The sequence below is a fragment of the Aythya marila genome (assembly GCF_965140915.1).
Source record: "Aythya marila genome assembly, chromosome: 12".
In the NCBI taxonomy this organism is placed as follows: Eukaryota; Metazoa; Chordata; class Aves; order Anseriformes; family Anatidae; genus Aythya; species Aythya marila.
Window position 1 is genome coordinate 21599838 of NC_139053.1, and position 14647 is coordinate 21614484.

The 14647-nt window shown below is 39.2% G+C and overlaps 1 protein-coding gene across 3 annotated transcripts in view; it reads left to right on the forward strand.

Annotated features, from left to right (window-relative positions):
* The window catches only part of AP1G1 (adaptor related protein complex 1 subunit gamma 1), a 42946-nt gene that overhangs the window by 18493 nt on the left and 9806 nt on the right, over window positions 1-14647 (forward strand). For 2 of the 3 annotated variants that reach the window (XM_082769924.1, XM_082769926.1), the window contains exons 7-17: window positions 3409-3504; window positions 3993-4073; window positions 4319-4417; window positions 4828-4883; window positions 5728-5841; window positions 8848-8988; window positions 9609-9663; window positions 11254-11376; window positions 11691-11780; window positions 12290-12417; window positions 13056-13160. In XM_082769924.1, coding sequence (XP_082626050.1) covers window positions 3409-3504; window positions 3993-4073; window positions 4319-4417; window positions 4828-4883; window positions 5728-5841; window positions 8848-8988; window positions 9609-9663; window positions 11254-11376; window positions 11691-11780; window positions 12290-12417; window positions 13056-13160 — 1088 coding nt within the window. The remainder of the gene's footprint in view (window positions 1-3408; window positions 3505-3992; window positions 4074-4318; window positions 4418-4827; window positions 4884-5727; window positions 5842-8847; window positions 8989-9608; window positions 9664-11253; window positions 11377-11690; window positions 11781-12289; window positions 12418-13055; window positions 13161-14647) is intronic. The other variant, XM_082769925.1, reaches the window with a different exon arrangement.

Here is a 14647-nt window from a genome sequence, read left to right on the forward strand (position 1 = left end):
TCTTAGAAGCCTAGGTCAAAAATACCGATGAAAGCTCTAGTTCTGTAGATACCTCATCTCTGGTGCATGCTGTATTACATCATTTTCCGTTTTTACTTGAGGGTTTTGAGAGTCAACATCATTCCTCCTGCTCTGATTAGGAATGTTTACTTCTTTTTGTCTTCCTAGCACAAACTTCCTTACATTGCTTTGCTATGCAATATTATTGCCATAATAAAGAATAACAATGAAATGACATCTGAAAATTTCATTGATTTTGTCATTCTGAGTTGTGGTCAAAGTAGAAATTGAATGAAGTTGATAAGCGGAACTGTCCAATTGCTCTTCTGAAGTGTCTCAAGGGAGGTTATTTATCTGCGTGCCCAGTTTACTTCCTTGGTTTGCCTATATCATAAGGGATTTCAAACAGTGCATCCTTTGATGCATCTTAGCACTTTGGCATGCATCTTCCCTTGCTCCAGGTCTATACAACAGAGCAGGATTGAAAGCGAAAGTGGGGCTAGGAACATTTTGAAGGTAGCTATCCCTGCTACTAACTGCTCAATTAAAATGATAGTCTTAGTGGTAAAAGAAGAGCTGAGTCCACAAAATATAGGTTTGAGGTACACCCTTTTCTAGCTATCTCTTTGGTTGTTTATGCTGCGAATGGTATAACATTAATCTGTCTCTAATGCCTGCTTCGTCTGTTTTGTCCCTTTTGTCTGTTTGGAATCCTGATGTGTGTTAGAATGAAAAGGTAAGAGTTATATCTTGTGGGTGGTGCATGCTTGCATTGAATCTGTAGATGTTTGCCTCTTGTGAGGCAATACCTGTTAATGCCACATCTGTGATTGATGCCACATGCTTAGATCAGTTGTATTTGTCTAATGCTTTTTGCGTGCTGGTCTTGTCTTGTCACTAAACTTCCATACCCATGGCAGCCCTGAATCTCAGTTGTGGCCTTCTCCAAACACAAGCTTGCTTTCCTTAAGCCCTCATTTGAAGATTCCTAGGTAAATTTTTCTACACATGCACACACACCAGTGGGCGTTCTCACCATAAACTGGGCTTTGTGTCTGCCATAGGGCAGGTTTGGGTAATTCCTTTGCACAAAATGGAGCAGGAGAGGCTTACTGTGCTGCAAAGAATAGGTGCAGTTCCGTCACTGATTTTTAATCTGTGTAATTTGACTGCAGAAGATTGGTGAGGGGCCCTCAACCGATCTCCATGGCTGTAACGTTTTCCATTGTTTGTCCTGTCCTCAGTCCTGATAACATTCTCATTAGAAGCAAATGTTAATCAGGGTTCCTAGGTGTGCTCTAGCAGATCACTCCACTTGCCTTTTACTTTGTCATGAGGGAAGATGTTGCAGCATCCTTTGGTTTTCTCTTAGGCAGATAATAAGAAATTCATGGTTCCTTTTGTGTGTATTGTGAAATCCGTGTTTTCAGAGGAGTACATAGTTCCTGAAGAGCAAAGGTTGGAATAAAAAGAGAACAGGGGAACTGAGCTGCCTTTCTTCTTGCACTTCACCACAAAAGTACAGGACTTAACTCCTCAAAACATTGCCCTTTTTTTATGTCCATATGTAGCTGTTGTACTCCACAAATAGCGTTGTGCTTTTAGCAAGTACTGTCCCAAGTCTGAAGCGCCATTTTTATTTGATGTTGTCAAAAGTGATTAACATTAAAATAAGTAATCTCTGATACAGTAGAAATTTAGTCTGCTACAAGTTTGGGATTGCATTGAGTTTCACATGCGTGCAGGAGCAACCAACCTCAAGGATGGGAAAATTTGTCACGCCTGAAGGATGAATTAATTACCGGGATGTTTTTTTTAGGGGACTTTTTGATAAAATGTAGCTGTCGTGCGTGCATGGAGTTGAGAGAGAACGATGCTTTCCCGATGCTAGCTATGCTTCAGGAACGAAAAATCTGCTTAGTGCAGTCACTGTAACACCTGTCTATTTTGTCACATCTCCAGCAAGTGTCTGCATTATTTTAATATCAGCACTGAAGGGGGTAGAATAAACTATGGAAGGAATAAAATTGGTAGAGCTCTGCATCTGTCATCGACCAGGAGAGGTTTCTCTCAGGGTTTAATCCAAAATCAGGTTCTCTTATTCAACCTTAAGGTTTTTCATAGAACTTGTTAGCAATGGGCTGGTTTCATCCCTGAGACCACGTTGTTATTCATAGCCACTGTGAATTTTTTTGTGGATAAATAGTAATTTTGTTATAGCTTATATGTTTTAACCATTGGCTTATTTGCCGTGTTCTGCCTTCAACTGATTACTTGCTGGATGTGGGTGTGATACCAGAGAGCATAGCTGTTACAGTTCCTTAGAATTACCCTGACGAATGAGGTGCAACTATAGTTGGAAGTTCCTAGGAAGGAGTGAGATGATCCAAACTTTTGCAAATAGATAACATTTCTTCAAAGCTGTGTACAGGTTTTGAAAGATTACTTATTCCTCTGGGATAGATGGCTACTGGAAGACCAGTGTCATCAACATCTGAGGAATCTGAGCTGATTCTGCAAGTTTGGTGTGTTTTGGTGTGTTTTGTTTTGTGTGGTTTTTTTGTTTTGTTTTGTTTTAGCCCTCACAGTGCTGGAGAAACTTCTAATATGAACAGTGGAAGTCAATATGATTTTTGTGCATCAATCAGTTTAATCTGCTATGATGCAGAACTCTTCTAACATCAGTGAAGCAAACAATTTGGTCAGTTTAGTATTGCAGCTTTTGTTGAGAAGTTTGGGGTGAAAAGGAGAATTGATCCTGAAGCTAATTGTGAGGAAGAACTAGAGTAGAGCTCTGAGGGAAGGCTGGAGGGAAATCCACTCTCTACTATTTGGAAGTTTTGTAGAGGAAGCAGATCACAAAGCTTTTCCTCCTAGAGGCTAAATTGCATGGAGTATCAAACTTGAAAAAATCCTTAATGTTTTACTGTAATGTTAGCAGTACCTGGAAAGATCAAATCTCTTGGCTATGTTTGATGCTCCGTGGAAATAGATGGTGCTTACTACATGGACGTGTGCACTAAAATGAATCAGGATCTAACGTAGTAAAGCCCCCAAAGAGAGTCTTGGAATAACACTATTTTAATAAGTGGCGGTTCCCCATTTTGTGAATTGGAGAGTTCCTTAAATTGATATTTCCCTTTAGGTGTTGCCTGTCAAGGTCTGGTGGATTTTAGTGTTTTGAAGATGCAATATGGTGCTCGGGTTCCAGCTTTACCGCTTCGAGTCATTCCATACTGAAGCTGTGTAACATAATTTATAAATGTGCAGGCTGGACTTTGAGGAAGAATCTGTAGACTGACTTGCTTTCAAATGAGAGATTTGTTCTTAGGCCTATACTTCAAATGCGGGGGGGGGGGGAAGGAGAAACTTAGTAGGTGCATTTTCTGACAACTCTTTTCTTCTCAGCTTGTTCCCCAATTAGTTCGTATTCTGAAGAACCTTATCATGTCTGGCTATTCACCAGAGCATGATGTGTCTGGGATCAGTGACCCCTTTTTGCAGGTAAGAACTGATGCAAGCAGCAATTGATAGCTTTAATTCTGGCACTGTGTTTTCAGACCTAGGTATGACAAGGTAGTTACCAGAGGGCAGCAGTGTTGATTTTTAAGGCTGTGTCCTTATGTTAGAGCTGACTCTGCAAATGCTCTTCATCTACCACAGTGAAAGACATCTGAATTAGTTTAAATAGGCCTATCGTTTTGTGCTAAATTATGGCAAAAGGGAGAAGAATCAAGTGTTGGTCTTGCAGGGCTGTGCCCAGTTGGCATTGGGTATATGTACTGACTAGCGTGAGCACAGCATTAGCCTGTTCATAAAGATCTTACTGAGGATAGAACCGCTGAAAGGGTTGCACAGCATTGGAATAGGCTGCCCAGGGCTGAAGTCTTTGAGAAACCTGTAGATGTAGAACTTAGTAGCATGGTATTTCACACTCCTCATGTAAAACACTTCTTTCAGTGATATTCTCTTTGCTTCATTTTACCATATAGGTGCGAATCCTGCGGTTACTAAGGATTCTAGGGCGAAACGATGATGATTCTAGTGAAGCCATGAATGATATACTTGCACAGGTGAGGTTTGCAAAGTTGATCAGCTTAACTTTCTCTTTTAATTTGTTAATAACTTGGATTCAGCAACACTGGTGAGGATACAGCTGCTGCCGTGCTGGGGTGAATTTTGTTGCCAGAGGCATGCGTTAATAGGTGTGGTGTGTGTTTGCTAGGGATTGCTCAACTTCACTGCCTGTTCTGCAGAACATCACAAAGGGGATCCACGTTGTTTGCAGTGGAGTCACTTTTTTATTTCTTTATTCCAGGTTGCTACTAATACGGAAACAAGTAAAAATGTGGGAAATGCCATTCTCTATGAAACTGTACTGACTATTATGGACATAAAATCTGAGAGTGGACTGAGAGTAAGTTGCCTTTGCCATGGCCTTTTTGTCTAAGCTTGTATTAGAATTAAATTTCTGTAGAGGACCCATGAGGCAAAGTCATTTCACCCAAAGATAGCTCCACAGATGTCTGTAGATAAGACTGTAACCTCTTCAGTAAGTGGTGCTTTTTTTTTTTTTTTTTTTTTTTTTTTTAGAGAGAAAGAAAAAAAAAAAAACAACTCCTGCAGATTTTCTCCTTGAGTACACCATAGAGCCTGTGCTGTGTTTGTCTTGGCTTTCCCTCTGATTAGTCAGGCTCCAGAGTTCTTTGTTATGCTTTTGGCCAGGAAGTATAGTACTAACTCTGACATGTTGCCTTTAAAATCATCTTGATGCAATGAAGATGACCAACCTTTTTGATCACTGACTTTCCCTAACTCTTTCTGCAGGTGTTAGCCATTAACATCCTAGGCCGTTTCTTATTAAACAACGACAAAAATATTAGGTAAGTTGTATGAAGTGTGTTCCATCTACATCCAGCTTAAAATGTGTGATAAGCAATTACACAAAGACTATGCTGAAGTAGAGCTTTTCATTAGAGTGTATTTGGAAGCGTTAGCGGGGTTAATATGGCTAACTAACTATTTTTTTGGCACATTTTCTCTGTCAAAGTCTTAACTATGGCTCTGCTCTTAGTTGATGAATCTGGGTGTACAATCTAATTCTTAACACGGTTTCTTAATCTACCTGAGTGTGTTTTTTCCGGTATTCTGTAAATCTCCTGTCTTTCCCCAGCTGGTCTTCAATGACATTCAAATTGGTGTGGGCAGTATAGATTTTACAGGTTAGGCAGCGAGTTTTTTCTTGTTGCCAACAGTATGCAGTCAGGAAGTATTTGTGCTTTGGTCACTGGACATGGAATTGCTGCAATGCCAGAACGAAGTCCTATCTCGAGGCATTTTGACTGCAAATCATGACATAGGTAGAAGTCTCTAACCTTGAGAATTTGTGTGGTACTTTTTGTGTTATCTGTGGAGGTCTAACATTTATTTGCCTCGTCTTTTCAAAATCTTCTATGAGGACTGGGCAACTAACATGAGCCCAGCAATTGGGATGAGTGCTTGTCAAAGCAGCAGGATGTTGTCAGGCACGTTAGTTACAGTTTTGTATGGTAACTCTTCTATGGAGACATGCCAGACAGTCCCCTGGAAGATCCTCATTTTTTACTGAGGAGTACAAGAGTGCCCTGTTCTGTTGCAAAATAGAATTAAATTATGGGTGGGTGGTTTTGTGCATAGAAATTAAAAGCTTGCTTTTTTTTTTTTTTTTACTTTATGCTCTTATCCCAGATATGTAGCTTTGACATCATTGTTGAAAACTGTGCAGACAGACCATAATGCAGTACAGCGACATAGAAGCACAATTGTGGACTGCCTGAAGGATCTGGACGTCTCCATTAAAAGGTAAATGAAATGTCAGTGAAATAGACAGCCTGTGGAATATGAGCAGGACATAGAGGAAAATGACAGTAAAATTGGGGAACTTACAAGGAACTTATAAATGAGACTAGTATTAATGCATAGTATGGTTCATGCTTCAATTAAGGTAACAAAGATAATGAAGATGTGCAGTGACTTTCTTTGATAAGCTGCTTTTATATTTTATGCATCTTGGGCAAGGGGAGGAGGGGAGATTCTGTTTGCCTGAATCTTTCCAAAATAAAATCAACAGAGATCGGATGGTGTGTTCGTAAGAATCAAAGCCTCCATAAAGTATGATCCTAGTCAAAATTATTCTGACATTCTTGGTGTTAACTTTTCTTTCCAAGACAAGCAGGCAGTATCACGTTGTCCTGAAGCAGAGTTAAGCCATCCAAATAATTTTCTAGATTAAATTTAATTAGACAATGCTAGAATTTAGAATTACTATATTGTACAAATGGTTTGCTTATATGCTGTGTCCTGTTTGTACATTCTTGGTGTTTGTGTGCCATTTAAATAGTGATATATTGTTACTTCTCTGAACTATGGGAGAGCTTGCAACCTGATACATGTCACTACAAGTAGACTTTTTTTTCCTGATACTCAGTCTAAACGTCTTCCTGTTTACTCTCATTACTTCAGTTATGTTCCTTTTACTTGTGATAGTAACTTTCTGTTTCTCTCAGATATTTGTAGTAGTCTTGAATCACTTGATCTCACTTCTGCCAGACTACTATGTAGAGAACTGCGCTTAATTTTCTAAATCAAGTATTTCAGCTTCTTCATTGTTTGTTCTTTTTTTTTTTTTTTTTTTTTTTTTTTCCAGTAATCTCTTCTCTATTACTCTTTCTGTAGCTGGTCATCTGAGCTCAGTGCAGCGTAAAGCAAGTTAGTGATAGGGACTGCTGCATCCCTTTTGCGTCATGTGGAAGCTCTGCTGCAGGCCAAAATTTCATTAACCTCTTGTTACATCATAAATGTATTTTGTTTCTTTCAGAGTTGCTTATCTTCTTCTCTACACCTTGTCAAACTGATTAGATATGCTATACATGCTTATGCTGAAAGGCATTTTTCAAATTTATGCCTCTTTGAATCAGGTCTAGATGTTTAACAGCGCTGCTTACTTAGATATATGTAGAATAGGAAACAAATTGAAACTGTCTTTCTTCTGATGCTTAGTTTTAACTGCTATGGGTATCATGTAATCTTGTTTTACGATTGTATGCTATCTCAAAAGGCAAACTCAGGCTGTTGTTGTTTGGTGCCAGAGCAGTGTGAGGCCACAAAAGTATTTAACTGGTACCATTTAGGAAAACACAGGTGTGCCACAAACAATAGAGCTTCATGTCTGAGTGCTATTGGAGGATGAAGCCTTTGAGTGATCCATCGGCAGAGTGTGATATTGCCATGCTGACACTCATGCTGCTGACAATGCACTGCTCTCATTGAAGCAATATATTGACTGGATATCAGAGTTCCCTAGTAGAAAGCTTTAGGTTCTGAGACTTGAGAGAAAGACATGATACCTGGTTTTGGTTGACATCTGAAGCATGGCCTGTTCTCATCATCTTTTAACCATTGCAGTGCATCTTTGGTCTATGTAGTGTAGTTTAGAATGGCTTTACCATTTAAGTCAAGGCTTTTTTGTCTGTCTGCTTAATCAGATCAAATTGCATGATTAGGAATTTTGTGACAGAAATGAGACCTGTAATGTGAACAATATGCATTTAGATAAATGCCAGGTGTTAAGATTGCAAACTGCTTCTGTGCACCTGCAGTATTGTCATATATGCTATAATGTGGCTGAAAAGATAAAATATTAATGTGGAAAATGTGCAACCCAGCTGGGTCACATGTAAGGAGTTAAGAATTAATTGGAAGAATGAAAACAATTCCAGTAATGTTTTCAAACAGCCAAAACCCTTGATGATAAGCTGTAATGATTTAGTTAAGTGTTCAGAATTAAGGTGAGAACAAGGACAAGGTGGATGAGGCACTGGGCAACCTGATTTAGTGTGTGTCATCACTTCACGTGACGGGGGGGTTGGAACTAGATGATAGTTAAGGTCCCTTCCAACCAGAGCTATTCTATGAAGAGACGTTTATATTCTCTAGGTCCCCAGATATTAGTTGGGTAAAAAACAAGGTAATGCATTCACAGGTCACAATACTGTAGAAATCATGCTTTCTGCAACAATAGGAAGATGCTGAGAAGCAGTGCTAGCTAGATGTTTCAGATTTTTTGAGAGCAAATCAGGTAGCTAATGCCCACTACCATTGTGCCTGGTGTAAGGTGTTGATGATTCATTAACATTGTGAAAATCTTAGCTGATCAGAAAAAAAAAATGGCTGTGTCAGTGTAGTGGCAGGTTGGCAAGCTTAACACTGGAGTTAAGTACAAACTGAAGGAAAATCAAAGAGACAGTACTCTGTTTAATTGCGGTGTCAACTTGTGGCAGGGAAGGAATGAAAAGAAAATTCCAAAAAGAGCACCAGGGTAATTTGGGGTTCTAAAAGTCTTATATAGTTCATCTGACAAGATACAGTAAAGCTTATAAGCTCTAATGTATTTGAATGTCTAATTGATGGAGAACAAAAAAGGTTCCTTCTGTGTTTAATATCCCTGAAGCTGGAGAAAGATTGTAGCTTGTATTACTTTCTCATTGCAATTATGTCAGAGATGACAAGTATATAACTACAAATACTTGGACCATCAACCTTAGTGCTGATGGACTATGTTGAAAAATATTCCTAGCCTTTTAGGACATCTTAGGGGGACTCCACCTGCCCCACTCCATGCATTTATAGGTTTCTCTGGTGGGTATTTCTTGTCTGCCCATGAACAAGAAAATACTGGTACATGTGGGAGGCTCTTCTCACAGGATTAATAAAGATTGCTATCTCAATTAAAAGGTAAGTTCATTTGAGTATCTGGATTTGTTTACTTCTCCAGGTTGAATATACTTTGTTTTTTGTCCCTTGCCGTAGGCGTGCAATGGAACTGAGTTTTGCTCTTGTTAATGGGAACAACGTTCGCGGAATGATGAAGGAGTTGCTGTATTTCCTAGATTCCTGTGAGCCAGAGTTCAAGGCAGACTGTGCATCTGGAATATTTCTTGCAGCAGAAAAGTATGGGGTTAATTTGCTTGCCATTATTTTGTCTTTTTTTTCTTCAGAATTATGAGCATTTTTTGTGTTATTTATCCCCTTCCCCACCCCTTAAAAGAATGTGTTGATCATATCTTCTCCATTTGCCCATTTGCTGACCTGTGTTTAGTTTATTAGTTTTTACCTCCTATGAGGAACAGAACACACCAGTGCTTCAGGGAATGGTAATGTTCCCTTGTGGGCAGTTGTCATATCATTAAACCAGTCTAGCATATTGATTTCTACTATTCTTTGGAAAAGGCATTATGTTGACACCCTTCCACACACCTCCACACCCACTTTCCCCAATTAGATGTACAAATAAAATAATCTTACTAACGTAGAGCCATTATAATCATCAGCCTGACTTTGCTTTGAAGTATTGTGTATGCAAGTTATAGCTGTGCTATATTCTACAGACTTGCATGTTTACTCAGCATTTCCAGTGTCAGCATTAATACAGAAAGTCAAAGAATGTGATTTTTTTTCTAGGAAGCAGTAAGCCAGGAGGTGACCAAAAGGGGAGGTTGTGTTAACTGTGGGTTCTTGCTGGTATTGAAGGCTAGGGGTTATTGCTCTGATTCTTTTTCTAATTTTGTCAGATATGCTCCTTCCAAACGCTGGCACATAGACACAATCATGAGAGTCTTAACAACGGTAAGTGAAATTGCCTGTCTTTTGTGTGACTTTTTTAAAAGAAAGAAATCTTGAATTCTGTAGGAAGCTATCACAGAGTGGGAGACAGCTATAAAGGCTGAGAGATAATAAATGTTACAATATGCAAAAGAAGTGCACTTATATAATAGTGACCTAAGGCAGCTAGTCAGAAAGTAAATATGACTATTTCATCTTTAGAATTAAAATTTTAGAAAATGTATGATTTCTGAAACGTGCAAGAAGACTGTGTAGCAGAGTTTGTATCAACCAAAGTAAGTGCATGAGCTTCTAAGTCAGGGTAATTCTTGTGCTGTCATTCCAATACACAATCCTTTCAAGAGAGTAAACACAGCACTAAGTGACTTGCAAAGAGAGAGTTGAAACAATTTATTGAAATTATTCCAAGTTGAGTTTATCAAAGCTTTTTAATAGAACTATAACAGCTTTCTAGCTTTTTTTCCTTAGTGTTTGATTGTTACTTTTTTACTATGTGAATTTCTGTATAAACACCACAGTTGAGGTGGAACAGAGTAGTATTTTGGCAAACGAGGGGAAGAGAGTGTAACTTGAGTAGGCAGTGTGTTCTCTGATGTGAAGAAGTGGGAAAAGACTTACTTCATTAGTGTGAGTGTTCAGATTTGACGAGTTCAGTAGCCAGACTCACTTCTCAATGTGCTGTTGTGCCATCCTGAAACTGAGAAATGTGGATTGCTCTGAACGGAGAGTTGATTTCCATTTAAAAGTTGGTTGTAAGTTTTTCTCTCGGAGGACTCCTTCCTGTGACTGGTTGGGAAACCATTTATAAAGTTAAAGGTATATTCACAAGACTACTCAGGCAGACTCTTACAAATAAATATCCTATCCGGTTTACCAGACTTAGGAGAATTAACACAGAACAATGTCATCAGCTCCTGGTTTTGCTAGCTGGGTTTTAACTTAATTGACCTAATTGAGCTCACTTAATTTCCTTCTTTTTGCACGATTTGTTTTCAGTTCCAGAGTACTGTCTAAACAGGCAGGTTTTGAGCAATGTACATCTCTCCTTCAGCAGCGAAGCTATGTGATTTATGCATTGCCTCAGTTACTTTTCTGTCCCTGAAGTGGGCTTTTCAATCTGATCTCCATATTCCTATCACCTAACTGAAGAGATAAACAAGTCCCTGAGTCCCGTGCTAATTTGGTATAGCGTCTAGCTTTGAGGAAGTGATTGAAAAAACTGCTTTTTGCTCCCAAAGTGTCTTGTCTGCTAAATGGAAGGCGTTTTCTTGTGTGTGTTCTGTTACTTCTGTCATATAGAAATAGCACAGGATTCTTATGTCCACATCCTATCCTCAACAGACAGTTCCAGGATATTTACAGTATGTCTTTTTCTAGCTATAGCTGAGTGAGTTAGGAGAATGTACTGTCCTGTACTTTTATCCAGCTGAGCCTGCTCAAAATCAACCATAAAGTACCTGAGGATGAGGATGTGGATTTTTATCTGTGTGCAGTCAGGCTTTGTGAAGGATAACTGTTGATGCTGGCTGTTACTGAGAAGTCAAATAGTGAAACCTAACAGCTTCTATTTTCCTCTTGAATACGTTCTTGCAGGCAGGAAGTTATGTTCGTGATGATGCTGTCCCCAACTTGATTCAGCTAATAACTAATAGTGTGGAGATGCATGCCTACACTGTGCAGAGACTCTACAAAGCCATCCTTGGTGATTACTCCCAGGTAATACCCAATACAAGCAACTTTGGTTTACCTGTTATTCTGCAATAAGTATATTTACTAAGCGTATCAAGGTAAGTCAGCATCATGCTGTCTAGTTCCAAGGGACAGACTGCAGAAGAGGCATGTCTTCTAAATGTTCCTGTTCTTCTATTTTTCTCGTATGAATATTCAATTTGAACAAGAATTCCACGTTTCTTATGCTATGGGAAATTTGTTTTTAGCTGGAAGGAGGGCTAAGCTTGCTCTGCGAGATGGTGGTGGTTTACTTTACACCAGAATGCATTTATCTAGGTGTATGATTTTTCTTCCAACAGCAGCCCCTGGTGCAGGTGGCCTCCTGGTGCATAGGAGAGTATGGAGATCTTCTGGTGTCTGGTCAGTGTGAAGAAGAGGAGCCAATACAGGTATAGCCTGAGAGAGCAAGTGTGTACATGGCTGAGGCTGGACCTGCTTGATGCTGGCTTGATATCTGAGGGGAATGCTTGCAACAGTTACTTATTTGTGGTGTCTACGATGGACCCTTGATAGGGAACTTGTTTGCATGCTACAGGCATGGGCAATATAAGCATAGCCAGCTTTGTCTATGGGGAGCATAGATACACTGGGCAGAGCAGTGTACTTTTGGTGCTCATCTAGCTTGCACAGGATCTGCCAGGGATTTAGCTGTGTATTGTGGTGATAAATCTTCTTTTCAATATGTGGAACAGGAATTTTATCTTAAAACTGTAGTATAAGATATTCATCTGGATGCATCTGTTTCATTCATTGTGCATATATGCTGTGGGTTCACAAAGTTACTGAGGAGACAGGAAACACCTGTTAAGCAAGAAACAAGTTTTTTACAGTATATACTCTGAACGGTTTGCTGCAAAGCTTCTGTCTGACTCAGCCTAAACTTTTTCTACCTTTTCAGGTAACAGAAGATGAAGTTCTTGATATTTTAGAAAGCATTCTGATATCTAATATGTCTGCATCTGTTACGCGAGGCTATGCTCTCACTGCCATCATGAAGCTTTCCACAAGATTCACCTGCACTGTCAAGTGAGTTCTTATTGGTGTTGTTCTGCACAGGGGTTTGTTGCACATATGCTGGCATCAGTTGTCTTCAGTAGAAGTATTCCTTGGACATGTTCTACTTCCATGGTTAAGAGTCTTCTTACTGGCTTTTACGGTCCTCCTTTGCTTGCAGTCTGGAAGACTTCCACTAATTTGTGCTGTTTTATCTGTTTGTGGATGTGTCTACTGTGTGGGGACTTTTGAGTCATGTTACTCTTGCTTGAAAATCATTAATGTGAAAGAAAGCCCTTTAAGTGGACTGTTCTTTCCAGTTGTTTTTTTTATTATTTTTTTTTCCTGATGGAGAGAGAAATAGCCTTGTTTCCTACTGATGGTTTGACTGTGAGTTGTTCAGTTTTGGTATGATATTCTTATGGTGGTGTATTAACTACCTGTTGACTACGTTGGAGAGGGACAACAACAGTTCAAAAACTGAAGTTGCATGGGTACTCCAGGAAAACAGCAGTGACTACTGTTTCAAATCACTAATACAGGACAGCTGTTGAGCAGGGTGTCAAATAAGGTCTTCTGGATGACACATGCTAATTCCTTCCTCACTGTTACAAATTCCATAGTGTGGTGTGTTTGTTTTTGTTTGTTTTTTTTTTTGCCTCTCCCCACAGTCGCATTAAGAAGGTAGTTTCCATTTATGGCAGCAGCATTGATGTGGAGCTACAGCAGCGGGCAGTGGAATATAATGCACTTTTCAAAAAATATGATCACATGAGGTAAGTGTTGATGAGTTTTAGTGATTGAAAAGGCTAATAATCTGCTCTGATCTTCTGTGTAGTATGTAGAGCTTTATCTTGTGATCCTGGTAGGAGTATAAAGAAGCTATAATTCCTCCCTGATCTCTGTAGGACTATTGAATGTTTTAAGAACATAGCATATCTTGGGAGATTGTTTTGAGATCACTCTTTCCATCCCAAAATGCTTGACCAGCTCTGAGCTTGGACTTGGTTAATGTTCACTTTCAGATGTTGAATATTAAATTTGCTATCTAAGTGAGTGACTGCAGATAGCTTTTGCCATACTAGCAATACCAATCTTTAAGGTCAAATTGATTTTAAAGTGCCTTTAGAATAAACATACAGATATCTATAGACCTTTCCTCCTAAGCAGTGCTCTGAAATTGAAGTAGCTCTGAAAATGCTTTTCAGTTTTTCAGAACATCTTCTTAATGTACTATTTTCTTGTAGTGTCTGTTTAAAATATCAAGTTCTGCCTGAAAAGTCATAATCTTCTCTACACCACTCAGCATGCTTGTTTTACAATTCTTGGGCATGCTGATTTCCTTGTATGTTATCATTGAGAGTTTCCCATTCATCATAGTTTTACTCAAGTGGTTGGTTTTAGCTGTCTCAGAAAAACACTCTGTTGCAATAACTAAAGCTGTAATTCTTCACGGAATAGTCGTTAATCTGCTATGTGCGACAAATTATTGTTGATACATAGGAGCACTGTACTGGCTATTCCATGAAGAACATAAGATTGAAGATCTGGGAGTTAAGTTCATCCATCCTTGATAAGATGCCATTTAGATTAAATGCTATTTTGAAAATAGGTCTGATCTTTATTGTTTGCCTGATTTGGAAGCATCAGAACTGCCATGTTGTTCTAGTGTGGTAGAAGAAGTTAGCTTTCAGAATGGAGAGTATCCATTCTCAAATCTAGATAAGAACAGAGGAAAAAATGGGTGCCACTGGGCTAAATATTGCATGAGTTTATAGGGGCTTCCAAACCTTGTTTCAAAGGCTTTTCACAGTCAGTTTTTTTCATGGGCACTATCCTATCCTCTGTGTGTAGGATACAACATCCATATGATTTCCTCTTATCTCTTCCCATGGGATTTGTGCAGCAACTAAGATTGTGCTCTTGGAAGAGTCATGTTAGTGAACTGCCTACGCCTTCACATGAGGCATTATGAATGTGTTAGGAAAAAATCTAATATGAGAGCTTTTGATCTGAGATAACCACTGCAGATAACAATATCTGGAGATCAACTGGCAATAGCAGAATATGGTGTTCATAGTTTTGGGAAGCTTTGTGCTTCAGAAAAATGTGCGAACTTTGCTCAGTTTTATAAGAGAGCATTAGTGTTCCCCCCCCCCCCCCCACACACACACATTCCTAGTGTTCATTACAGTGTAAAGGTCGGTGTTTAATAGTTTCTGCTCGTTAAAACTTTGTTCATGGTCAAAAACTTGGCCCATTG